General features: G+C 45.6%; 4 protein-coding genes and 6 non-coding genes across 10 annotated transcripts; 6 read left to right on the plus strand and 4 right to left on the minus strand.

Moving 5' to 3' along the window:
• Positions 1 to 1,696: 1,696 nt before the first annotated feature.
• Positions 1,697 to 2,155, plus strand: LOC145335973 (histone H2B-like). Its single transcript, XM_080181707.1, has one exon. The coding sequence runs from the start codon at positions 1,722 to 1,724 to the stop codon at positions 2,106 to 2,108; it is 387 nt and encodes a 128-aa protein (XP_080037833.1). The 5' UTR covers positions 1,697 to 1,721; the 3' UTR covers positions 2,109 to 2,155.
• A 5,771-nt stretch (positions 2,156 to 7,926) lies between these two features.
• On the minus strand, positions 7,927 to 7,998 carry trnam-cau (transfer RNA methionine (anticodon CAU)). The gene has a single exon. It is a non-coding gene; the product is annotated as a tRNA-Met (tRNA).
• A 1,232-nt stretch (positions 7,999 to 9,230) lies between these two features.
• LOC145335903 (histone H3) lies at positions 9,231 to 9,641 on the minus strand. Its single transcript, XM_080181637.1, has one exon. The coding sequence runs from the start codon at positions 9,639 to 9,641 to the stop codon at positions 9,231 to 9,233; it is 411 nt and encodes a 136-aa protein (XP_080037763.1).
• Positions 9,642 to 10,976: 1,335 nt separating this feature from the next.
• Positions 10,977 to 11,288, minus strand: LOC145335936 (histone H4). Its single transcript, XM_080181670.1, has one exon. The coding sequence runs from the start codon at positions 11,286 to 11,288 to the stop codon at positions 10,977 to 10,979; it is 312 nt and encodes a 103-aa protein (XP_080037796.1).
• A 618-nt stretch (positions 11,289 to 11,906) lies between these two features.
• On the plus strand, positions 11,907 to 11,989 carry trnal-cag (transfer RNA leucine (anticodon CAG)). The gene has a single exon. It is a non-coding gene; the product is annotated as a tRNA-Leu (tRNA).
• Positions 11,990 to 12,566: 577 nt separating this feature from the next.
• Positions 12,567 to 13,259, minus strand: LOC145335902 (histone H1-like). Its single transcript, XM_080181636.1, has one exon. The coding sequence runs from the start codon at positions 13,224 to 13,226 to the stop codon at positions 12,567 to 12,569; it is 660 nt and encodes a 219-aa protein (XP_080037762.1). The 5' UTR covers positions 13,227 to 13,259.
• Positions 13,260 to 14,825: 1,566 nt separating this feature from the next.
• On the plus strand, positions 14,826 to 14,897 carry trnag-ucc (transfer RNA glycine (anticodon UCC)). The gene has a single exon. It is a non-coding gene; the product is annotated as a tRNA-Gly (tRNA).
• A 321-nt stretch (positions 14,898 to 15,218) lies between these two features.
• On the plus strand, positions 15,219 to 15,302 carry trnas-uga (transfer RNA serine (anticodon UGA)). The gene has a single exon. It is a non-coding gene; the product is annotated as a tRNA-Ser (tRNA).
• A 3,684-nt stretch (positions 15,303 to 18,986) lies between these two features.
• On the plus strand, positions 18,987 to 19,058 carry trnak-uuu (transfer RNA lysine (anticodon UUU)). The gene has a single exon. It is a non-coding gene; the product is annotated as a tRNA-Lys (tRNA).
• A 315-nt stretch (positions 19,059 to 19,373) lies between these two features.
• Positions 19,374 to 19,455, plus strand: trnas-uga (transfer RNA serine (anticodon UGA)). Its single transcript has one exon. It is a non-coding gene; the product is annotated as a tRNA-Ser (tRNA).
• The last annotated feature ends 6,611 nt before the right edge of the window (positions 19,456 to 26,066 follow it).

Raw genomic sequence — 26,066 nt, forward strand, 5'->3', positions numbered from 1 at the left:
GCAGTTACATTTCCACTGTTCACTGTATAATAATAATAACAAACACTGGGAGATAGGAACTAAATGAGGCCCCTTCCCAGCGGTTTGGGAGTGAAAACAGCAATGATGTTGAATAATGAGTTCTTGCCATTGTGTCCCCCGGCCTTGTTCACAATCTGTCTATGAATTGCCTTCTCCGTTAAGAACCTGGTTTTGATATTGCCTCTCCTTTCTGTCTGCCTCCCCCACTTCTCTCCACCACCGCCCCCCCTGCCTTCTCTCCAGGTCAAAGCTTTGACAAAGGGTCACCTGGACTCAAAACATCAGCTCTTGTCTCCCTTTAGAGATGCTGCCAGACCTGCTGAGATTTTCCACATATTTTCTTTTGGTTACCAGAGACTGACAGATACAGAATGAATTCCACACATCCATTCAGCACCAGAGACTGACAGATACAGAATGAGATCCGTGTACCCTTACAGCAGCAGATGTTAACAGGTACAGAGTTAAACTCACATTCCCACACAGTACCAGGCACTGACAATGAATGAAAAGTTCACACTCAGACAAAGAAGCCCAGACTGAAAGAAACCACACAATCAATTTCACACTGATGTACAGTGTTAGAGAATGACAGTGACAGGATGAATCTCTTTTACATCCAATTCCAGAAAGTGACAAGTACAGAATAAATCCAGCATGGTGTATGTGACATATGCACAGTTAAATCAGCACTGCCTTATATTCCCTGGGAAAGAATCAATACAGTCACTCACATACCTCACTATCCAACAGGTAAACAGTGAGTCCAACACTCAAATATAGAATGAATCCAACACTCAGATATGGTCGCATCAAATCAGATGCATGATTTCCAAACTCACATAATGTAGTCCATACTTACAAATAGTGAGTCAATCCCACACTCACACACTGTATCAAAAAGTGAGTCAATCCCACACTCACACACTGTATCAGAGAGTGAGTCAATCCCACACTCACACACTGTATCAGAGAGTGAGTAAATCCCACACTCACACACTGTATCAGAGAGTGAGTAAATCCCACACTCACACACTGTATCAGAGAGTGAGTAAATCCCACACTCACACACTGTATCAGAGAGTGAGTCAATCCCACACTCACACACTGTATCAGAGAGTGAGTCAATCCCACACTCACACACTGTATCAGAGAGTGAGTCAATCCCACACTCACACACTGTATCAGAGAGTGAGTAAATCCCACACTCACACACTGTATCAGAGAGTGAGTAAATCCCACACTCACACACTGTATCAGAGAGTGAGTAAATCCCACACTCACACACTGTATCAGAGAGTGAGTCAATCCCACACTCACACACATTACCAGAGATTCACAGTTCCTGAAGGAATCCCACACTCCCGCACAGTCCCTCTGTGGAGAAGGGTCCCTCACACCGACAGCCAGGGGACATTTCCCGGTGGACCTTTCCACACTGAGAAACTGGGCCTGGAGATTCTTTGGAAAATGTACTTCCTGATTGTAGTAAGGAGGTTTGTGATTGGCGGAAACCCCTCAATCTGATTGGTCTGTTTCCGTATCCACTCAAATGAACCCCTGAGAAGTGAGTGGAATAACTTTTAAAATGTCCAATCACAATCATTGCTTTCCCAATTCCTCATTAACATAGATCTGTGGGACTGTCTATTTAATCAGCGCTCGGAAGGGGTTTGCTTTATTTCTGTGTGAAACTGAAGATGGCTGATGAGAAGAAAGCAACCTCGAAACCAGCTCCCAAGAAGGGAGCGAAGAAAGTGATGAAGAAACCGGTAACAAAGGGCGGCAAGAAGAGGAAAAGATCCCGGAAGGAGAGTTACTCCATCTACATCTACAAAGTGATGAAGCAGGTTCACCCCGACACCGGCATCTCCTCCAAGGCCATGAGCATCATGAACTCGTTCGTCAACGATATTTTCGAGCGCATCGCGGGTGAGGCTTCCCGCCTGGCCCATTACAACAAGCGCAGCACCATCAGCTCCCGGGAGATCCAGACCGCCGTGCGCCTGCTGCTGCCCGGGGAACTGGCCAAGCACGCCGTGTCGGAAGGGACAAAGGCGGTGACCAAGTACACCAGCTCCAAGTAAAACTCCCCAATGGACTGAGAAACCCCCCAAAACACAACGGCTCTTTTCAGAGCCCCCCACAATCTCTGTAAAAGAGCTGCGCCGTCTTTTCCCTTATTGAGTTAATGAGAAATCTCTTTCTGGAGGATAGAGATTTGTCCCGTTACAGAATGCTGTGAATGGGACTTCATACCCGCCCCTTACACACACTTTCACATTGAAGGGACAATCAAACTGAACTGAGAGCAGATTATAAACCCCAGTCTGGGATTTGTCACGGACAATGAGGAGAAATACCACATCGGAAGGTAATTCTTTAGATTCACTGATAACTATATTCACAGTTTGGCAGCAGCGGAATTAAATTCATTATAAAATTATTTGTTCGTTATTTCGGGAGATCTGGGAGCCGCTCCGGGAACAGTGTAAAGGCGAGAATGAAGAGGTTATTCTCGGGCTGATCTGTTTATTCCACAGTTTTCCCAGAGGACGGAATCAGTGAGATTTGTACACACACAGGACCTGAGTCCATTGCAGCGCTTTAAGATCCGCTTCCCCCCCGGGCCCTCCCTATTCTCCGGACACAAAGCTGCCTGTCCCACCGGCGGGATAGGGCCGGGGATTCTCTCCACACTTCCCATTGGAACATTCCCGGCCGCTTTCAGGGGAGAGGATCAGAAATCAGCCGTTTCTCTCTGTCCCTGTGAAGCCTGTGTGAAGGGGCTTGGTTGGGAATCTCTCTGTTTCTGCTTTTCCACTGAGCTGAGATTTGCTCGGTTTTAAATTGCTGAGCGGGGTCTGATTCCCGCCGGTTCCAGATAAGAGATTGAGACATTCAAACTGTTCCTAAAATAGCGGCAGGATTCAGTGAGGGGAAAATACAATAAACAGATGAGAAAGTGTGAGATTGAAATAGTTTCCTGAACATTAAGGCGTTCGGTTATTTTGTATTTTTCCTGCACTGAAATTGGCGGGTTTTTCCCATTTGAAAATGTAAACCAATCAAAACCTCCCATTTCTACTCCCTCGCTTTGTGATTGGTTAAGAATTGGATAGAAACAAGAGTGACCAATCAGAGCTGGAGTCTGGCTGCAGCCTCACAAACCGCTCCCAATGATTATTAATAGAGATGAAACTGCCCCAATCTGGATTGGAGTTATTCAATGGACTTTGTTTTCACAGAGAAATATCTGACAGACCCAAAACAAACGTGATGTTTCCTCCACACAAGTTCCAGCGGAGAGTGTCGCCAACTCCTTCTCACACACAGTCCGGACATTGTCACTGACAGCTCAGAGACACAGACAGCTCATCAGTTCCACACACCCAGACAGCAGGACAGACAGATGTTGTGCCGAAACCATGACCAGTTTTCGTACCAGGATGGCCGAGTGGTTGAGATATTGGACTCCAGATCCAATGGACATAAGAATCAATACCCCGGATAGTCGAGTTCAAACCCCACTGCTGCTGAATTGGTTTTTAACGTTACAGTCTGTACCCTCTCCTTTCCTTCTCACTTATGTACTCTATGAACGGTATGCTTTATCTTTACAACTCAAGAAGCAATACCTTTCACTGTATCCCAGCAGATAAAATCAAACTCAGTACCATTAAGAAGGGGATCCAAAAATCCCAGTCCAAATTCTCACCTACTATTGGATCATCCCTGTGTCAGTCCAACAATAGGGCAGCTGTTGCTCCAAATTAAATATCTGATAAAACTCACAAATGGTTTTTGGTAAAGTTACACAATGCACCTTAATATTGTACTGAGATTCAAGTTAAATACCATCCACATCAGAGGTTTACAGTGGCTGTATTAAGCCCCAGTTTGTGAACTCTCAAATACATTAGATACAAAGCCTAATCTCAAATACATTCTCAGATTGAGATATTATGAGAGCGAGTATAACCTGAGATACAAATTCAGATTCCAGTTGAAAGTTCACCCAGATTATGAAATTAAAAGTTACAATATCAATTTGATAACTATGAGTTGAACTTCAGGTTATTAACTAATCTGAACTCCCCATTCATGCAGAGCTGGATGGAAGATAGTATATGAATTTCAGACCGAGTTCCATTCTACATTCATGTCAAAATTCTTACTCAGAATCAGACTGAGTGTCACAGACAAAATCAATGTGAATAACCTGAGTGCAACTTGCAAAGCAATCCAGTATCAGATTGAGGACTACATTATCTTTCACAATTGTGTTCACACTGACAGAGATTTAATGCTGGGCTGAAACTCACTCACATTGTTTGCTTCAAACCTACACATCAGTGGGCTGTTGCTTTGCTGGAAATGTATATGGAATGAATCCAAACTTATAAATAAAATGAAGATCATATGATGAATCCTATACTCACACTGTGTCATAGAGTCTGACAGATACACGATAATTCTCAAACAAAAGCTCAGTGTTAGATGAATGAATGTCATGCTGCACATACAGCACCAACCGCTGAAAGTTACATCTGATTACCACACTTACATAGCAGGATCCCAGAGTTTGAGTACCAGTAACAGATTCAGAATGATCCCATACTCACACACATTATGACAGTCTGACCAATACACATCATTTGCACTCTTAGAAACAACAGCAGAAATAATCAGGTGCTGAATGAACCCCAAATTGTGTATGGTACCAGAGACAGAAACATGAATCCTACCCGAATATTCTATCTTTGTGACAGATCAGAATATCTGCCAAACTCATTTCAGAGAATACTGAGAACTGCACTCCCATGTGATTCCAGAAATATTCCTATTCAGAATTGTGTTTAAATTCATATACAACAGCACTGACTGATAGTCACACACACAGTAACTGAAATGGACTCTTTAATGGACCCATTTGTTGGAGATAGATTGTTGATAATCAAAGAGGTAAAATGTACTAAGGTTAGACAGGAGTGTGGAGTTGATGTTCAAATCAGATCAGCCATGATGTTATAGAATCGCAGAGCAGACTTGAGTGGTCTATTCCTGCTCAGAATTTGAATGTTCACACACACTATTCTTAAGAGATTCTGAATGAGTCCCAAATTCACTTGCAATATCAGAAAGTAACTCATAGACAAAATCCCTTCCTCAACTCCTGTCCAAACACAGGCTCAAACAAAGACACAACATACACCCTGCAGCAGAAAATGTAAGATACATATGGTATATGATACAGATATATTGCACCAGAGAATGACAGATACAGAATGAATCCAGTCACAGTGAAGGAAGAACAATATATTTCCAAGTGAGGATGGTGAGTGTCTTGGAGGGGAAGGTCCATTTAATGGTGTTCCTCTGAGTCAACGGCTCTTGTCTTTCTCTAGACAGTAGTGTTCGTTTGTTTGGAATGTGCTACTGAAGGAACCTTTGTGAGTTCCAGTAGCTCATCTTGAAGGTTGTAAGTACTGCTGCCACTGTGTGTCAGGGCATGTGTGTTTGCAGATGGGGTGTCAATCATGAGGGATGCTTTGTCTGGGATGGTGGCAAACCACTTGGCAAGTGGAGATTGATCCATCACACTCCTGATTTGTGCCTGGTAGATGGTGAACAGTGTTTGGCAGTCAGGATCTTTGTTACTCACTATGGGATCATGTGTCTCTGAGCTGCCTTGTAGCCATTGTATGACATTGCTAGCCCAGTTCAGTTACTGGTTAAAGGTGATCACTAAGATATTGATAGTTGATGATTCAGTGATACATTTTCAATTAATGTCAAGGGACAATGGTTAGGTTCTCTCTTGCTGGAAATGGTCTTTGTCCGGGACATGTGTGGTGTGATTGTTATTTGCCATTCCGTGCCCAAGCCTGGATACTCTCCAGTTGTTGCTGCATTTGGGAATGGGCGACTTCAGTAACTGAAGAGTCCTGAATGGTGCTAAACATTCCACAGTCATCAGTCAGCATCTCCAGTTCTGACCTTATGGTGGAAGGGTCTGGGACAGTAACTTGACAAACTGGGGAAATGATCTCCTGAGGATGAAATGACTGACCACCACAACCATCTTGCTTTATGCTGGATAAAGTTCCAACCAGTGGAGAGGTTTCCATGGTTCCCATCGACTTTCCTTTTGCTGAGGATCTTTGATGTTTAACTCAGTCAAATCCTGTTTTGATGTCAAGGGTAGTCACTCTCATCTCACCTCAGAGGATCGTTAGTCAGTGGAATCCCTTTCCCAGACAACAGTTGAGGCTGGATCATTGAATATGTTCTAGGCTGAATTAGACAGATTATACAAAGGAGTCAAGGGTTGCTGCAAAAGTTTGAAAAGTAGAATTGCAGTCACAATTACCTTAGTTATGATCTTTTTGAACCCATTTGTTGGACATGGGTATCACTGGCCTGCACTTATTGCCCATCCACATATTGAGTCAAGACATTGTTGTCACTTTGGAGTCACATGAAGGCCACACACGGTAAATTCAACAGATTTCCTTCCCTAAAGCACATCCGTGAATGAGATGGGGTTTTCCAACAATGGTTCCATCATCAAAACTGGATTCTTATTTTCAAATTACTTTTTATTGAAATCAAATTCCACCACCTGCTGTGGAGAGTTTCAAACCTGGGCCCCCAAAACATTAGCTGAGTTCCCAGATTAATAGTCTAGCTATAATACCACTAGACCATCGCCTCCCCTTCTTGAACGATGGTGTAGGACTGAGGGGCTGAATGGCCTGACTCCTATCCGTATTTCAAATATGATAGTAACTGTCATAATTGATTCCATTTTGTTTTGGTTTTTGGTTTTAATCTATATTTTCTCTTGATTTTGCTTTCAGCTGGCAGCTCTTCATCATTCTTCCATTCACACCTCCTTCAGACACATCTCTGTGTGTTGTTACTTAATCCTTTCCCACTCCCTTTAGCCTTGCAGCAAATTGTTTTTTATTACTTAATCGCTCCTGCCCTCCACCCTGCTTTGGAAAGCACAAGACAAAAGGTTCCACTAATTTCAGTAATGAGGAGAGAGCAGGATTAATTAATAATCTGACAGTAAATGAACATCAAGTACTGAGTGACCACAATATGTTAGAGGCAGGCACTCAGTGTGAGGAGAAAGGACACTCACAGGTTACAGTTTTAACTTTAAGTAAGGCCGAGAAAGATGAAATGTGTTCTAAACTGAACACGTTAAAATCCTTCAGCTATGAACAGGCGAATCAAAGAAACAATCAGAGGGAGACTGAAAAAAGTATTTCATACAATGTGTGTCTAATGCAAGCCTGAAACTTCACTTCCTCAGCTTATGGTGATTGTGGGAGCTGAATTTCATGTTTTAAATCAGTAATTTAGAAAAAAAAATAGTGTTTTCTGTCCAAATAATGATTAATTATGTCTTTAACCTGATGCTGTTTCTGCTGTGCTGATATTCTGGTCCTTCTCGATAGTAGATGTCACAGGGAGGACGCTGCTGTCCATCTCAGCATGGTGACTGACTGCAGGGTGCCCTGTAGATCAGAAATAGTGCAGCTAATATGTCTAAACTTCACTAGATTGTTTTCGTTTTTAAAAAAGTAGATTTTTTTTCAATTTGGACAATCAGAGAGTGATAGTGAATAATTCAAGATCATTCGGATCATCACGCCTGTGTCAGCTGTTTGGGAGAAACGGGCTGGAAGGGGAAGCCCTCGGCTTGTGTATCTTTGCAACATTTACAGCTTGTGTCTGTTTGTGAGTAAATGACATTTCAGCGATCTGTTACTCATTCAAATGTTAACTAGTAACGAGAAGCGGAAGAAAATTACTGCACCCTGGACAGAAATGTCAAATCATTTTGAAGGAGCCGCTAAGGAATAATTTTTGCTGTTGCTAAAAAGCTACTAGCAGAGAATGGTTTCGATCCATCGACCTCTGGGTTATGGGCCCAGCACGCTTCCGCTGCGCCACTCTGCTCCACAATCCCAATCACCTGCCAGCTGGTATTAATGCGTCACACAGATTCACTTCCGCATTCATCATTGGAGCGCATGCGCTCGGCTGCTCCCCCGGCGCCACAATTCCACTGTCACCAAGAATAGAAAACACAAAGAAAGACAGAGAGATGAAGCGAGAGACAGTCAGGATACACAAGATCGCACACAGGCAAAGGAGAATGGACTGACTGATCATTCATGTCAATCCCAGGATATCTCCTTTTTCTATCCTACTTCTTCTTGTTTAATTTTCCTTCCTTGTTTCTAAATAGATCCTCTGCTGTGGAACTGAGCTCTCTGCTGTGGAACTGTGATCTCTGCTGTGGAACTGAGCTCTCTGCTGTGGAACTGTGATCTCTGCTGTGGAACTGTGATCTCTGCTGTGGAACTGAGCTCTCTGCTGTGGAACTGTGATCTCTGCTGTGGAACTGAGCTCTCTGCTGTGGAACTGTGATCCCTGCTGTGGAACTGTTCTCTCTGCTGTGGAACTGTGCTCTCTGCTGTGGAACTGTGCTCTCTGCTTTGGAACTGTGCTCCCTGCTGTGGAACTGTGATCTCTGCTGTGGAACTGTGATCTCTGCTGCTGAACTCTTTTCTCCCCTGTGGACATAGAATATTTTAATATATGTTTCTGCTGTTTATTGGGGGAACCGTCCCAGTGAACTGAAATGATCCGATTTCCAATATAATTGTTGAAAGTGTGACAGTCTGTGAGGACAGTCATCTGCAGCCCATCAGCTTTCAAAACCAGTCATTGTATCTGGAAAAGTGTTAATTATTGTCTGTCCGAATGTACAAGTGTTTCTGTAATGGTGATATCGGTGTGAGGGGGTTACTGTTTGAGACATGGTTCATATTCTGACCCTGACTGACACAATTCTCAATCCTCACTCCAAATATGTGCGGAGAAAGTGGATTTGCGGAATTATTCCTCGGAAACTGAAATGATGGCAGGTTTAATAAAACCACTTTAAAATTAAATTGCGGTAGAATTGTTAACGGGATGGTTTTGGCTGTAATCATCAAAGGATTGGAGAGAGCTCAATGTAACGGAGAGTTAATTGTAAGATGGAGAGGTTTCAGAGTCCTGGGAAGATTCTGTGCCGGGAATTGAAAGACTAGATTGGTTAACAGGAGATGGCAGCTCTTTCATGTGTCGAGTTGGTGGCTCTGAAAAGAGCCGTTGTTGTTCTTGGTGCTGAAGCCGGGGTTTTAGGCGCGTTCCCCGCGGATGCGGCGGGCCAGCTGGATGTCTTTGGGCATGATGGTGACTCGCTTGGCGTGGATGGCGCACAGGTTGGTGTCCTCAAAGAGCCCCACCAGGTAAGCCTCGCTGGCCTCCTGCAGGGCCATGACGGCCGAGCTCTGGAAGCGCAGGTCTGTCTTGAAGTCCTGAGCGATCTCTCGCACCAGGCGCTGGAAGGGCAGTTTGCGGATCAGCAGCTCGGTGGATTTCTGGTAGCGGCGGATCTCCCTCAGAGCCACAGTGCCGGGTCTGTAGCGATGAGGCTTCTTCACTCCGCCCGTGGCTGGAGCGCTCTTCCGGGCCGCTTTGGTAGCCAGCTGTTTGCGAGGAGCTTTCCCTCCGGTCGATTTGCGCGCTGTCTGCTTGGTCCTGGCCATTTTCTGAGCGGATTCAGCACAATCTGAGACACACAGACTGTTAATCCAGAGTCTGCGCTGCAGCCGCCTTTTTAAACTCTGTGAGGAACCGCCCCCCCAGCGGGAATTGGCCCAGGAAGTTTCAATCAAACTCTGAGCAGGGAATGAATGTCTGGAACTCAGGTTCTGATCGCCTCACTTGTTTTCTTCACCGCCCCTTCCAGAAATTACTCCACTTTCTGTGCAGGAAATAACCGTTTGGATAAAATAAGACTTCATTCCGTCCTTAATTACCAGAAACATTGAAGATTTGAAATCCATCTCCCTCCACTTGGTGTTTTAGACCCTTTCCCCGCTCTCTGGGCTGTTCATTCCCAGAATCTGCCGCTGTTCCACTCGATCCCTGCCCCTTCCCTCTCCAGCCCATTCAGATTTCCCCTCCGCCTGTGGCTTGTGCCGCTTTCAGGGGAAAGGATGAGAAATCTGTGTCTTCTCTGTGTCCCCCTGAAGCCGGTGTGAAAGGGATTGAGTCTGTTGTTTGTTACAGAGAGTGAATTCATATTTGTCCCGTTTGACATTCCTGAATGGAGCCGTTTGCCGCGGACAAATGTTCACAAAGGAAACCTCTTTGTAAAATAATCTTACAGCAGAATATTAATAGAGATGTTATTCTTGTTGAGAAGTTAAGAATTTGTCTCCATTCCCTTTCCCGCGCTGAAATTGGCGCCATTTCCCCCCATTCAAAATTCCTGCCGGTTGACAGTCGAAGCCAATGATTGGCTCAATGTTCACATTCGATGCTGTGCGATTGGTTCAGATGCGGGGAGGATGGCCAATCAGAAGCAGGCTGGGGGTTGGAGCGGCTCAAACTGCGGGAATTGCGGGTTTTGTGAATGACTGAGCGGAAACTCAGCAGTTTCCCAAAGCCTGTCAGCTTCAGTGCAGGAAACAACCGTCTGGGGGGCAAATAGCATCACAACTGGCACTGGTTCCAGTGAACGATTCACCGGCTGCTGCTCCTAAACTCCCGCTATTCCAGAGAAAGCTTTTAGAAACTCTATCCAAACACTGAGTGATTAGACAGGGAGTGAGGTGGCCTTTCACTCAGGGCACATGTCAACTGGGGGCTGCTGAGACAATCCACTGAAACATTTCAACAACAATCCTGCTCCCAATGAAATGTTCAATTGGGTGATTTCCCGGCACCGGAACCTAAACAAAGCAAAGCTGCATCTCAAACACTGAGCAGCCTGTCCCAGCTCCCCCCCGTCCCCAGGTCACTGCTCTCTCTGTGAGGCGGTGAGTGGCTCTGAAAAGAGCCTTTGTTGTGTGTTGGCTGGAAAAGGGTCGAGTTGTTCAGCCGCCGAATCCATAGAGAGTGCGGCCCTGGCGTTTCAGAGCGTACACCACATCCATGGCAGTGACCGTCTTGCGCTTGGCGTGTTCAGTGTAGGTGACCGCATCCCTGATCACATTCTCCAGGAAAACCTTCAGCACCCCGCGAGTCTCCTCATAGATCAAGCCCGAGATCCGCTTGACCCCGCCACGGCGAGCCAGGCGGCGGATTGCTGGTTTGGTGATGCCCTGGATATTATCACGGAGCACTTTGCGGTGCCGCTTGGCTCCGCCTTTCCCCAGTCCTTTGCCTCCTTTCCCTCTGCCAGACATGATGGATTCTTCACTCCGATCACTGTCCAATCTGAGAGAGAGGAACTCTTTCAGGCTCCTTTTATACAGGCCGCCCCGACCTGACTGAGAAAGGCGGAGTGAGAGCAGAGAGGGGGGAGGAGACAGAGTGAAGATTCAACCCAGAGCGGGAGGGAGGAGAGAGCCGGCCTGACACACACACACACACACACACAGAACGGCCCCTGATCTTTCAGCTCCACCTCCAGTTTCTGCAACCGCCAATTTCAACCCGTTTATTAAGAATGGAAACGAAAGCCAGCTCCCCACACAAACCCTTCCAGAGCCGCCCTTCACACTCAAGAGTTTCCACAAACCCGGAGCTTTGAAATCTGGAATCGAAACAGAAAATGCTGCAAATAATCCGGCAGCTTTTGTGAAGAGAGAGAGAGACAGAGTTAAGGTGGTGACTTTGTCCTTTTGTGTTTTTAAACCTGCTCCTGGTATAATTCCCAGTCAGTAATATTCCCACCGAAACACAGTCTATTCTATAGCAAGAATCTCCCTCAGTAACATCCTCCCCCACATCCGCTTCCAGCTGTTTCCAAACACTTTATTGAAGCTGTTTGGGGGAAATCTCCCTGTGTTAAAGTGAAGGGAGTCAGGATGGCCGAGCGGTCTAAGGCGCTGCGTTCAGGTCGCAGTCTCCTCTGGAGGCGTGGGTTCGAATCCCACTCCTGACACTGACTTTTGGGCTGAGAACTGCCGTCTCCCAGCGCCAGGAATCTGGGTTCGATTCCCGGCTGAGGTCACTGTCTGGGTGGAGTTTCCACATTCTCCCTGGGCTCCCTCCGGGTGCTCCGGTTTCCCCCCGGTGTGTGTGAGGTTGATTGGCCCATGCTGAATTGTCCCGGAGTGTCAGGGGGGAAGTAGGGTCAATAAATAGGGGAATGGGGGATCCGGATTGTGGGTCGGTGCAGACTCGATGGGCCGATTGGCCTCCCTGCAGGGATTGGATTAAAAATGAGTGGGGAATGCGGTGTTTCGCCGCCAGTGTTCCTGTCTCACACTGAATCTACCAGACAGCTTTATTCTGAGAGAAAGTGGCGATTGAACAAATGTGAAATTCTCAATGAAATTCAGCATCTGCAGTTGTTTTGCTTTAGTCTGAATTTGAAATGATCTCTATTGAGAATGAGCCGGGCCCCGCGGGACAGGAATCATTTTCTTGCGGGATCAGCTCTTTCCTGAGAGATGTGGGTGGCTCTGAGAAGAGCCTTTGGGGGGTTTCAGAGGTTTCCAATTTGCTCTCGGGTTGTTTCACTTCTTTCCTGAGGCTTTCTTCGCTTTTGCTGCTTTCCCTTTGGGATTGGCCTTCGCTTTAGTCACTTTTTTGCCCGACTTTCCGCCCGTGACCTTCTTCACAGGAAACTTTTTCTTCAGGGCTGCTTTCTTCAGCGCCTTTTTTGGAGTTGCCGCCTTCTTGCTGCTTGTTTTCTTCACTGGAGTTTTCTTCACTGGAGTTTTCTTCACTGGAGTTTTCTTGGCTGCGGGTTTCTTGGCGGCGGCTTTCTTTCTTGTCACCTTCTTGGCCGCTGTTTTCTTCACGAAAGATTTCTTGCCTGTGGCTTTCTTCACCTTCTTTCCCATTTTGCCCTGCCTTTCCCTCTTAGCCAGTTTGAAGGAGCCGGAGGCGCCCTGTCCCTTTGTCTGCACCAGAGAGCCTTTCTCCACCTTCCTCTTGATAGTTAACCTGATCTGGGAGCCGCGCTTCCCCACATCCACTCCGCTGCCGGCCAAAGCTTTCTTGATGGCGGCCAGGGACATCCCCTTGCGATCGCTGCAAGCCGCCACCACCTTGAGGATCTGCTCGCCTAACTTGGGAGCGGCAGATCGGGGAGCCGCCTTCTTCTTCCTGGGAGACTTCACCTGAGCGGGAGCGGCTGGAGGAGCCGTTTGGGCGGCTGCAGTTTCAGTCATATCCGAGAGTGGCTGGAAAATCTGGGCCAGGAGAGTCAGAACTGGATCCGGAATGAAACCAGTGGTGGCGGCACAGAGCAACTTAAAGGCAGAGAGCGGACGGAGCAGAGACAAGCTGCTGTCAGCTCCCGGCTCCTCCAGCCTCTCTGTGTTTCTCTCTCCTCACAAACTCTCCCATTCCAATCAAATTCCGCCTCTCCACACATCCAGCTCACACCCTTCATGTCTCTGACACTCCAATGTTTGCTGTTGAAAAGGTTTCACTCGAACTGAGGACTCCGTTTTCCACTGAAACCCGTTTTCCTGCTGCACTGATCCCGCTCTCACAGGCGATAGCTGACATGTTCTCTACTTTTCCACTCAAATCTTCCATTTAGCGAAACAATTGCCTTGAAATCTCACTCTGGGGCTCAGCAGGGGGATTAGGGGGAATCTTTGATTGAAAAATGGTTTTATTTTCCACAAGAGAGACTCGGAGATCTCATGATCAGAACAGACACACAAACACAGTTGGATTAGTCTGACCCGCCCGCTCCTTTCATACACTCTCTCTTCCACAATATTCACATCGCCACATTCACAGGACAAAACTTTCACCAAATGGAAGGTCCCAGGACGGAATTTCTCCTCCTTCCGGCCTTTGCTCCGGATTCCAGGGGGTTAGTTAGAGTTTTTCACCTCAGTAACTGTTAAACACTCTGAGGGCCGCTCCCCGCAGATTGTCTTTCAATTCATTCATGGAATGTGGGTGTCTCTGTCTGGGTCAGCATTTATTACCCATCCCTAATTACCCTTGGGAAGGTGGGGGTGAGCTGCCTTCTGGAACCGCTGCAGTCCATGTGGTGAAGAACCACATCTGTTAACCAGATTCCGCGGCAAGAACCAATTCTATTTTTATTTTCAGTTATTATAGTGATTACAGACATCACTGTGTTTGTTTAGGGTGAAAATACAAATTATCTGCTCTCGGAGTCTCTAGATTTCCTGTTTTATTTGTTTCTCCGGCACTGACAGGTAACAGTAAATCACAACCTCACCAACCAGTGACAGCCAGTTAAATAACCATCCCACACTCGCTGATAATGGAGTTTCTGACAGTGACAGTTTCTGACCATCCTCCGATTGGACCTGGAGGGAACCAGATTCACTGTCAGAGCTGGACTTTCTTACAGAGTGGGTGACAGAGCCAGATGAGCGATGGTGATGGAGTGGTGACTGTGAGAGCATTTGACCAAGGGTCAGTTCCTGACCATCAGAGTGGTGATTTATTTAATTAGTTATCGCAGGTCCCAACAGTAGGTGGACATTCCTGAAATAAAATTCACTAAAGATTCTCATCAACAGTGTGTTTCTAATGGAAAATCCAGTTTCAATTTGCTTTCAGTTGTTTAACTGAAAGAACAGGCCCCAAAATTAAACAATGATTTCCCAGTCAGAAACAATAGTAAAACAGGTGGTTTAAACTGTCCAGAAAAACGAGATAAGACAGGTTCAGTTTCCAAACTGTGCTGTGGACACACCTCAAGCTTGATGAAATCAACAAATAAGGTAGTTTCGTAATTATAAATGATAAAAATAAGGTGCGTTTTAACTGCCGGTGCGATGGTGGTATAGTGGTGAGTATAGCTGCCTTCCAAGCAGTTGACCCCGGTTCGATTCCCGGCTATCGTATTGACGTTTTATTTAGATTCTAATCCGCGGCCTTTTGTGTTTTAACCCAAGTGGAGAAAAAACAGTATTTGCCAGGAATGAAATAAAATAGAGATTTCTCTTTTTTCATTGGTCGGGTGTAATTCGTTTCTAATGAAAAAAATATTGAAACAGGAAAACAAGTCTCTGACCTGATTAATGAGTTTTCCCTCAGAGGCAAAGATACAAAGTAAAAGTCGAGGAACACATTTCAGCTCACACACTGTGCGCTGCACTGTCCCGGTGCCTGATGAAGTTAATATCAACATCCTAAGGTGGCGACATTACCGCGGTAAGCGCGTAGCTGCGGTGGCTGAGTGGTTAAGGCGTTGGAACTTGAAATCCCATGGGGGTTTTCCCGCGCTGGTTCGAGCCCTGCTCGCAGCGGTTGTGGTTATGAAGTGTTTATTTCCGCGGCAACAGGCCTGAAAAATCGGCAACGTAGATATTTCTGTAATTATAATGACTGTTTGAGTAATAGTGGTGAGCAGAACTTTTGCCTTCCAAGCAGTTGAACCAGGTTCGATTCCTGGCCATCCTATTGAGAAAATGTATCCACGTTTCAATCAAGTTCGTAAAACAGGGCGAATTTGCCACTAACAAATTTGAGTTTTTTTTTAATCGGACGTAATTCGTTTCTGATGAAAAACTATTGAAATAGGAAAACAAGTCTCTGACCTGATAAATGAGTTATCAGAGACAATCAGAGATAAAGATACAAAATAAATGTGGAGGAACAAATTTCAGCTCTCACACTGCGCTCTGCACAATCCCGGTGTCCGATTAAGTTAATATGAATATTACTGAGATGGTTATGTTACTCAGGTAAATGTACAACTGAGACGTATAAGATGTTGAATGGGATGGATAGGATAGAGGTGGAGAGGCTCTTCCCGCTCAGAAAGGACAGTAGGACTAGAGGGCATCAGAACATAAGAACATAAGAAATAAGAGCAGGAGTAGGCCATCTAGCCCTTCGAGCCTGCCCCGCCATTCAATAAGATCATGGTTGATCTGTCGTGGCTCAGTTCCACTTTCCCGCCCTCTCCCCATAACCCTTAATCCCCTCTCTTATCAAAAACCCATCAACCCGCGTCTTAAAAATATTTAGCGAGGCAGCCTCCACCACTTCAACGGGCAGAGAATTCCAGAGATTCACCACCCTTTGAGTGAAGAAGTTCCTCCTCAACTCCGTTCTAAACCGCCCCCCCTTTATCTTGAGGCTGTGCCCCCTAGTCCTACTGTCCTTTCTGAGCGGGAAGAGTCTCTCCACCTCTATCCTATCCATCCCATTCATCATCTTATACGTCTCAATGAGATCTCCCCTCATTCTTCTAAACTCTAACGAGTACAAGCCTAGTTTATTCAGCCTCTCCTCATAGCTCAGTCCCCTCAACTCCGGTATCAGCCTAGTAAACCTCCTCTGCACTCCCTCCAAGGCCAAAATATCTTTGCGCAGGTGCGGCGCCCAAAACTGCACACAGTACTCCAGCTGCGGCCTCACCAATGCCCTTTACAGCCGCAGCAAGACCTCCCTACTTTTATATTCAATCAGGATAAAGGGGGGGGGGGTCGGTTTAGAACGGAGTTGAGGAGGAACTTCTTCACTCAAAGGGTGGTGAATCTCTGGAATTCTCTGCCCGTTGAAGTGGTGGAGGCTGCCTCGCTAAATATTTTTAAGACGCGGTTTGATGGGTTTTTGATAAGAGAGGGGATTAAGGGTTATGGGGAGAGGGCGGGAATGTGGAACTGAGCCACGACAGATCAGCCATGATCTTATTGAATGGCGGGGCAGGCTCGAGGGGCTAGATGGCCTACTCCTGCTCCTATTTCTTATAAAGAACAACAAAGAACAAAGAACAACCCAGCACGGGAAACAGGCCCTTCGGCCCAACGAGCCCGCGCCGCTGCATCATCCTACACCTATTCTACCCTGCGTATCTACGAATGGAACCCCTAACTTAGCCAGATTGAGGGGAGAATAGTGTCAATTTGGTAAAACCAATCAGCCTAAGAGCACATCTTTGGGGTGTGGGAGGAAACCGGAGCGCCCGGAGGAAACCCACGCAACCACAGGGAGAATGCACAAACTCCCACAGACACAGGCCCAAATCCATGTATCTGCACAGCTAGCAGTGCTAGTCACTGAGCTGTTGCGGCGCCCGTCTACCGGTCCACGATCAAGCATGCACACCGACACGAAGTACTAGGCCACTCCCGGAACCTCCAAGAGTAGCCCACGCACGACCCACCGTGTTCATGCCCCTTGTTTGACAACAAGGTGGACCGACACCTGCGGAATAAAAAGACAAAAATGTTAACATACAAGTCTGCACTTCTGGTGTCTCCCGAGGCTCTGACCCTATTTAATACCTCCTACTATAACCCTCCATCCTCGTTTCGCTCATGTGTCTGTCTAAGTAAACCTTAAACGAGTCCAACGTTCCTGCCTCCACCACCCTACTCGGTAGCGCGTTCCATACCCCCACGACCCTCTGCGTGAAGAACCTTCCTCTCACATCGAAATTATACCTCTCCCCCCTCACCCTTAGATCATGACCTCTCGTAATTGTACCCAGTCTAGGGAGCAGTCTCTCACTATTGACTCTATCTATTCCCTTCAGTATCTTATATACCTCTATCATGTCCCCCCTCAATCTCCGTCTTTCCAAGGAGAAAAGTCCCAGTTTCTCCAACCTTTCCTCATAACCCAGTCCCTCCACGCCAGGCAACATCCTGGTAAACCTCCTCTGCACTCTCTCCAGTGTCTCCATGTCCTTCCGGTAGTAAGGTGACCAGAACTGGACGCAGTACTCCAAATGCGGTCTAACCAACGTTCTGTATAACTGAAGCATTAGACGGCAGCTCCTATACTCTATACCCCTTCCTATAAAGGTTAGCATTCCATAAGCTTTCCTCACAACCTTCTCCGCTTGAGTCGCAACCTTCATAGACTTGTGAACCTGCACTCCCAGGTCCCCCTGTATTTCTATACTCCTAATCGGCCTACCTTTTATCACGTAGCTCCTCTCTGCATTATTCCTTCCAAAATGCATCACCTCGCATTTGTCAGGATTAAATTCCATCTGCCACCTATCTGCCCAATGTACCAACCTATCCATATCCTGTTGTATCACCTGACATTCCACTTCAGTATCCGCCAACCCTGCCATCTTGTTCTTATGTTCAATGGCAAGTGGTTAAGGCGTTAGACTTGAAATCCAATTTCCATCATATCTGTGCAGGTTTGAATCCTGATGATGAAGTGTTTGTTCCGGTTGCTTCAGGCAGCGACAGAGCCAAAGAAAAGTGCTAATTTTTTGCTATGAAGTATTTGGATCACCATATTCCTTTCTCAGCTGCATGGCCCCGAGCCGGGTGCAGGAAGGTCAGCTTGGAAATGACACCTGGGTGTCCTCGGGCTGGCACAGACAAGACAGGCCGAATGGCTTCCTTCTGTGCTGTTCCCTTCTCTGGTCCTTTCTGTGGTTCCATGAGGAAAATCAGAGGGTGCGCAGAATGGAAACAAACAGGCATCAGGTGCACCAGGACAAAACAAGGTCTCAGGTCAGAGTAAGATTCTTATGGAATGACAGACGCAACATAACAAATACATTTCATCAGAATACAATGAATGAGAATTTCAAAGTGCTGCTTAGATGATGTGGCATCGTGTTCATTCAAACACATTGCTGCAAGCTGGTCATTATTGGGCGTTAGGAACTCCTGGTTATCACAGATTGTAAGAAGTGACATGCGATTGCTAATTAAATGCGACTCCGAAAATAAAATTCACCTAAGATTCTCATCATCACCGTGTTTCTAATGGAAAATCCAGCTTCAATTTACTTTCAGTTGTTTAAATGAAAGAACAGGCCTCAAAACTAAACAATGATTTCCCAGTCAGAAACAATAATAAAACAGGTGGTTTAAACTGTCCAGAAAAAACCAGACAAAACAGGTTCAGTTTACAAACTGTGCTGTGGATATATCTGGTGTGTGATGAAATCAGCAACTAATCTGCTTCCATAATTATAACTGATTGAAATAGCTGCTGTTTGAGAAGTGTGAGCGATGATGGTATAGTGGTGAGCATAGCTGCCTTTTAAGCAGTTGACCCGGGTTCGATTCCCGGCCATCGCGTAGATAATTTACGTAGATTCTTATCCGCGGCCTCTTGTGTTTTAAACCAAGTGGACAAAAACAGAGGGAACGCAACATTTGACAATTAAGAAATAAAATAGAGGTGTTATTATTTATTGTTCGGACGTAATTCGTTTCCAATGAAGGAATATTGAAATAGGAAAACAAGTCTCTGACCTGATAAATGAGTTCTCCGCCAGAGACAAAGATACAAAGTAAAAGTAGAGAAACACATTTCAGCTCACACACTGTGCTCTGCACAATCCCGGTGCCTGATGAAGTTAATATCAACATTACTCAGATTGTAAATGTGCAGCTGCGATGGCCGAGTGGTTAAGGCGTTGGACTTGAAATCCAATGGGGTTTCCCCGCGCAGGTTCGAGCCCTGCTCGCAGCGGTTATGATCAGGAAGTGTTTACTTCCGATATTTCAGGCATCCAAAAAAAACCGCTCATCTTTCGGTATGAAGTATTTCGATCACGATCAATCTTTCAGCTGCTTGGCTCCAGGCCGAGTGCAGGAAGGTTGAGCTTGGAAACACATGTGTGTCCGTGGGCTAGCATGGACAGGTTAGGCCGAATGGGCTCTGAGTCAGAAAGGTTTACAACATGGAAACAGGCCCTTCGGCCCAACTTGCCCATGCCGCCCTGTTTTTTTAAACCACTAAGCTAATCCCAATTGCCCACATTTAGCCCATATCCCTCTAAACGCATCTTACCCGTGTAACTGTCGAAATGCATTTTAAAAGAGAAAATTGTACCCACCTCTATTACCACATCTGGCAGCTTGTTCCAGACACTCACCACTCTTGTGAAAAAAAAATGCCCTTCTGGACACTTTTCTATCTCTCCCCTCTCACCTTAAATCTGTGCCCTCTACCTTTAGACTCCCCTACCTTTGGGAAAATATATTGACTATCTAGCTGATCTGTGCCCCACATTATTTTACAGATCTCGACAAGACCAACTCTCGGCCTCCTACATCCAGAGAAAAAAAAAAGTCTATCCAGCCTCTCCCTATAATTCAAACCATCAAGTCCTGGTAGCATCCTGGTAAATCTGTTCTGCTCGCTTTCTAGTTTAATAATAGCCTTTCTGTAATAGAGTGAACAGAATTGTACACAGTATTCCAAGTGTGGCCTTACCAATGTTTTTCATGACTTCAACAAGACGTCCCAACTCCTGTATTCAATCTTCTGACCGATGAAACCAAGCATGCCGAATGCCTTCTTCACCACTCTGTCCACCTGTGACTTCACTTTCAAGGAGCTATGAACCTGTACCCCTAGATCTCTTTGTTCTGTAACTCTCCCCAAAGCCCTACCATTAACTGAGTAAGTCCTGCCCTGGTTCAATCTACCAAAATGTATCACCTCACATTTATCTAAATAAAAGTCCATCTGTCATTTGTCAGCCCACTGGCCCAATTGATCAAGATCCCGTTGCAATTGGAGATAACTTTCTTCACTGTTGACTGTGCCACCAATCTTGGTGTCATCTGCAAACTTACTAACCATGCCTCCTATATTCTCATCCAAATCATTAATACAAATGACAAATAACAGCGGACCAGCACTGATTCCTGCGGCTGGTCACAGGATTCCAGTTTGAAAAACAATCCTGTACAAACATCTCCTGGCTCCTGTCAAGAAGCCAATTTTGTATCCATTAAGATGCTTCACCCTGGATCCCATGAGATTTAATCTTTATGCGACAACCTACCTTGTGGTATCTTGTCAGAGTATTGCATGGTGCCTTTTGTTTCCAAAATGTATCAGTTAAGGGGATTAGCAGGATGAATATGTGGGGTTAATGAGACAGGTTTTGGGTGGGATGGTATCTCAGCGAGTTGGTTCAGACACAATGAGCCAAATGGCCTCCATCTGCACTGGAGGGATTCTAATGCAGTTAAGGCTGAAATAGACAAATTTTGGATTCTTAGGGAATCGAGGGAGTGAGGAGTAAACTGGATTTCAATCCAAGATCTGAAACTCTATCAGAAGCGAGTATGCCTACATCTCAATACTGCACCCATACTTTGGAACCCATACGTTCAAAGAGATAATCAGCTCATAGAGAGAGTGCAAAGATATGTAACCAGGAAAATGAAAGGCATGAGGGGAATAGCTTATGAGGGATTAAGGATTCTTGAATTGCAAACTGTAGAGAAGGCTGATTTATGGTTTAGTTCAATATTATCAAATTGATACATGGCCTTATTGCCTAAGCTTCAAAAGATCTTTATTCACAGCTATTGTATTTTAGGTGGGTGTCAGTACAAAGTACAGAAATCTGGTTCATGTGATGATATTCACAATTTGTTCGCCCCACATAGAATTGTTGATATTTCAAATGTTTTACCTGATTTTGATGCTGAAAATGTAGTGACCTTTAGAAAACTTGTCAGAAATATAGTGTGATTTCTCTCTTTGTATTGTCTGATGCTGTTGCTGTTCTGTTTTGTTGTTCTGTTGTTTTAATGCTGTGCCTCTGTGCTTTGCACTGTATAAAGACACATAAATCATAATTGTATTAATCATACAATCCCTACAGTGCAGAAAGAGGCCATTTGGCCCACCAAGCCCTATTCCCATAACCCCACATATTTACCCTGCAAATCCTCTGACACTAAGACTCAATTTAGTCTGGCCAATCAACCTAATCTCCACAGACAAGGGGAGAACGTGCAAACTCCACACAGTGAACTGGGGCTGCAGTTGAACTCGGGTCCCTGACACTGAAGGAGCAGTGCTAACCACTGTGTCACCCTTGAATGGAGGAATATTATTGCTGAGCCACGTGGTCAATGTCTGCTCTTATTTACTGTGTTCTTGTGACTGGAGGAGACGGATCCATGGATACTGAGGGAAATATGGGTGGAAATTGCAGAGGCTTTGGCCAAAACTACCCTATCCGAGCTCATGATGCCAGAGGACTGGAGAATTGCAAATGGTAAACAGTCTTCTTCAGAAAAGGCTGTGAGGAGAACCCAATTAAAGTCCAATAAATTTAACCTCAGCAATGTGGAATATTCTCCAAACAATAACTGCAGATAAAATTAACTCTCGTTTGTGCTAATGTGCATTAATTAAGGAAACCACTCATGTAATTCATAAAGGTGAATTATGTTTAATGAATTTGCTCGAGATTTAGCTAACAGAAAAGGTTGATGAGGATAATGTGGTTAATGTGAACATGAACTGTCAAAAAGCATTTTATAAATGAAGGGACACACAGCAAACTTGTGGGAACATTTGGAGCTGAGAGAATAAAAGGGACAGCAGAACATGGATAGGAAGCTGACTGAGTGACAGGAAACACAGCAGTGGGAAATGTTTTTATTTGGAATGGAGCTCGGTTAAAGTGGGATTCCAGGAGGGTTGGTGATCGGAATCCTGTTCTTCCTGATCCATATTAGAGACATCGGCAATGCTGTACAGAGCACACACTCAAACTGTGGGAATTACACAATACATGGCAGCATTGTGAACTGTGAGGGGGGAGTGCTGAAACTCACAGTTTCTGAGACAGCTTGTGGATTGGTCAAACAAGACCAATTTAAAGTAGAGAAGTGTGAAATGATTTATTTCAGTGGGAAGAAAAGGGAGGGACAATATGAAAGAAATGATACAATTGTAAAGGCATGCAGGAACAAGGGGCCTGTGGTTAAATGTGACACTAATAATTGCTGTTTAGGTGGCAGGTTGAGAGTGTGGTTACTAAGGTATTTGGGATTGTGAGCTTTATACGTAGGGACAGAGCTTACAAGAGCAAACAAGTTATGGGAAACCTGTATAAAACCCTGGTTTGGCCTCAGTTGGAGTGTTGCACTGTGATCTGGACAGCAGTGTTTAGAAAGGGTGTGAAGGCATTAGAGAGGGTGCAATAAATCTCTGGGCACGGGTCCAGGGATGGGGAAGTTCAGTTACATCGGTAGATTGGAGAATTTGGGTCTTTGGTGAAGAGAAGGTTGAGAGGAGATTTGATCGAGGTGTTCAGGATTGTGGAGGGAATTGGAAGGAGCTGATAGGGAGAAGCTGTCATATCCCAATCTTCCTCTGTCAGGAAGTGTTCCCCAAACTGAATGAACAGGACATCGTTCCCGGTTACACTTCTCCAGCAATGCTAAATATTCCCAGTATTTGTTTCAATGTGAAACATTTAAGATAATTATACAAACACAATATATTGTTTATAGTAAAGAAGAAACATTAAAAGTGAAAATTCATGTTGATGTCCCTCTGCGGGGCTTTTAGTCTTTCCAGTGTGGGCCAGTGGTCTGATTAATCCGATGGTGCTTTTCCCAGTCGCCTGTGTAACGTGGCTCGAATCCCAGCCTTCAGTTTTTGAACTGCACAGCGGAGCGTTTAAGGAAGTGTTGGGGCTGAATGGCCTCATCTGTGCTTTAATCCTCCTGCTGTCTGGTGAGCTGATCTGACATCCACCCCAGAGTGGAGTCGCTGCACAGATCGCCTTAAAAATGGTCTCTAAGCTGAGGGAGTGACTGTGAATCTCGTCACCACTTCCATCCTGACTAATTTCCTCCACTTCAAACCGTCCATCAATGTCAGAAGGAGTCAGAACCAGAGTAGGAGACTCCACCAATGATTCAGTCCCATCTTCCACCATTTGAACATCCTGCCTTGCCTCACACCTTCTCTGTTCTCCAGCAGCGGGGATGTTCCAGGGTCTTGGTTACTCGGAATGCCCTGTTCGAGGATTTCCTCGCTCTAAAGCTGATGACTGTTGATGTCTGTCAGCAAGTTGTTGGGAATTGGCTCCTCTTCATCTCCAACCTCAGACCAATCAGGAACTTCCATCTTCCAAGCTTCTAGGGGCTGGTTGAGCTGAAACAACAAGAATTGAGGATTTTGCCGTGTTGTTACATTCCAGCAGATTTCATTAAACACCAACTTTTTCACTTCATTAACAACTGGAGGAATAGCAATGGAATGTATTGGCCCATTTATCCTCACATAGGAGTTGGGACATCATGTTGAAGTCATGTTAAGGCCCCACTAGGAATACCTGGTGCAGTTCTGGTCACCCTATTATAGACAGAATATTATTAAACTAGAAAGAGTGCAGAAAAGATTTACTAGGATACTACAGGGACTTGATGGTTTAAGTTATAAGGAGAAACTGAATCGACTGGGATTTTTTCCCTGGAGTGTAGGAGGCTTAGGGGTAATCTTATAGAGGTCTATAAAACAATGGGGTCCATAGATGAGATAGATAGTCAATATCTTTTCCCAAAGGTCAGGGAGTCTGAAAGTGGAGGGTGTAGGTTTAAGGTGAGAGGAGAGAAACACAAAAGGGTCCAGAGGAGGTGAGTGTTTGGAACGAGCTGTCTGAGGTCGCAGTAGAGGCAGTTACAATACTGTCTTTCCAAAAGCATTTAGATAGTTACATTGGGTAAGATTGGTATAAGGGGTATTGGGAAAAACTGAGAATATGGAATTGAGATCGAGGATCAGCCATGATCACACTGAATGATGGAACAAGCACGATGGGCTGAGTGGCCTCCTCCTCTTCTGAGTTTCTATGTTTTCAGGTTCTGATGAAAGGTCACAGACCTGAAACACTAACTCTGTGCAGCATCTGTTTGCAGAGAGAAACAATCTGCTGAGCTTTCTTTTCTGTTTCATTTCTGATTTCCAGTGTCTGAACTGAACCCAGCCAGAGTCAGCACCTTCAGGAGAGAGAGAGAGGAACCAGTGAGTGTGGAACTGAACCCAGCCAGAGTCAGCACCTTCAGGAGAGAGAGAGAGAGGAACCAGTGAGTGTGGAACTGAACCCAGCCAGAGTCAGCACCTTCAGGAGAGAGAGAGAGAGGAACCAGTGAGTGTGGAACTGAACCCAGCCAGAGTCAGCACCTTCAGGAGAGAGAGAGAGAGGAACCAGTGAGTGTGGAACTGAACCCAGCCAGAGTCAGCACCTTCAGGAGAGAGAGAGAGGAACCAGTGAGTGTGGAACTGAACCCAGCCAGAGTCAGCACCTTCAGGAGAGAGAGAGGAACCAGTGAGTGTGGAACTGAACCCAGCCAGAGTCAGAACCTTCAGGAGAGAGAGAGGAACCAGTGAGTGTGGAACTGAACCCAGCCAGAGTCAGCACCTTCAGGAGAGAGAGAGGAACCAGTGAGTGTGGAACTGAACCCAGCCAGAGTCAGCACCTTCAGGGGAGAGAGAGAGGAACCAGTGAGTGTGGAACTGAACCCAGCCAGAGTCAGCACCTTCAGGAGAGAGAGAGAGAGGAACCAGTGAGTGTGGAACTGAACCCAGCCAGAGTCAGCACCTTCAGGAGAGAGAGGTAACTAATGTAAACCCTGTGTCTAAAAACAGAGGTAGAGAGGAAAGAGGGAACCAATGAGCAGTGAGCCGAATGTCAGTCGTAGGGCAGTTGCTGGAGTCCATTATCAAGTATTTGGAAAGCAGTGTTCTAATCAGATAAAGTCAGCATGGATTTACAAAAGGGAAATCATGCTTGAGAAAACTACTGGAATTCTTTGAGGATATAACTACTAGAGTTGACCAGGGAGCAGCTGTGGATATTTTCTTTAGACTTTCAGAAGGCTTTTGACAAGATCTCACATAATGTTTTAAAGGTTAAAGTTTGATTATTAGTGTCACAAGTAGGTTTACATTAACACTGCAATGAAGTTATTGTGAAAATCCCCCAGTTGCCACACTCTGCCGCGTGTCCGGGTAGACTGAGGGAGAATTTAGTACGGCCAGTGCACCTAAGCAGCACATCTTTTCAGATTGTGGGAAGAAATCGGAGAGAAAACCCACGCAGACACGGGGGGAATGTGCAGACTCCACACAGACAGTGACCCAAGCCGGGAATCGAACCCAGGTCCCTGGTGCTGTGACACAGCAATGATAACCAGTGTGCTGCCCTTCTACTGTGTAAAGTTAAAGTACATGGGATTGTGTGTAGCATCTTGAGATGGATAGAAAGCTGGTTAGCAGACAGGAAAGAAAGAGGTGACATAAATGGGTCTTTTTCC

The sequence above is a fragment of the Carcharhinus amblyrhynchos genome, unplaced genomic scaffold (assembly GCF_965287045.1).
Source record: "Carcharhinus amblyrhynchos unplaced genomic scaffold, sCarAmb.v2.hapA scaffold_42, whole genome shotgun sequence".
NCBI lineage: Eukaryota > Metazoa > Chordata > Chondrichthyes > Carcharhiniformes > Carcharhinidae > Carcharhinus > Carcharhinus amblyrhynchos.

What these genes read in the sequence shown, in the direction of transcription:
- LOC145335973 (XM_080181707.1), top strand. Translation starts at nt 1,722, where the DNA reads ATGGCTGATGAGAAGAAAGCAACCTCGAAACCAGCTCCCAAGAAGGGA.
- LOC145335903 (XM_080181637.1), bottom strand. Translation starts at nt 9,641, where the DNA reads ATGGCCAGGACCAAGCAGACAGCGCGCAAATCGACCGGAGGGAAAGCT.
- LOC145335936 (XM_080181670.1), bottom strand. Translation starts at nt 11,288, where the DNA reads ATGTCTGGCAGAGGGAAAGGAGGCAAAGGACTGGGGAAAGGCGGAGCC.
- LOC145335902 (XM_080181636.1), bottom strand. Translation starts at nt 13,226, where the DNA reads ATGACTGAAACTGCAGCCGCCCAAACGGCTCCTCCAGCCGCTCCCGCT.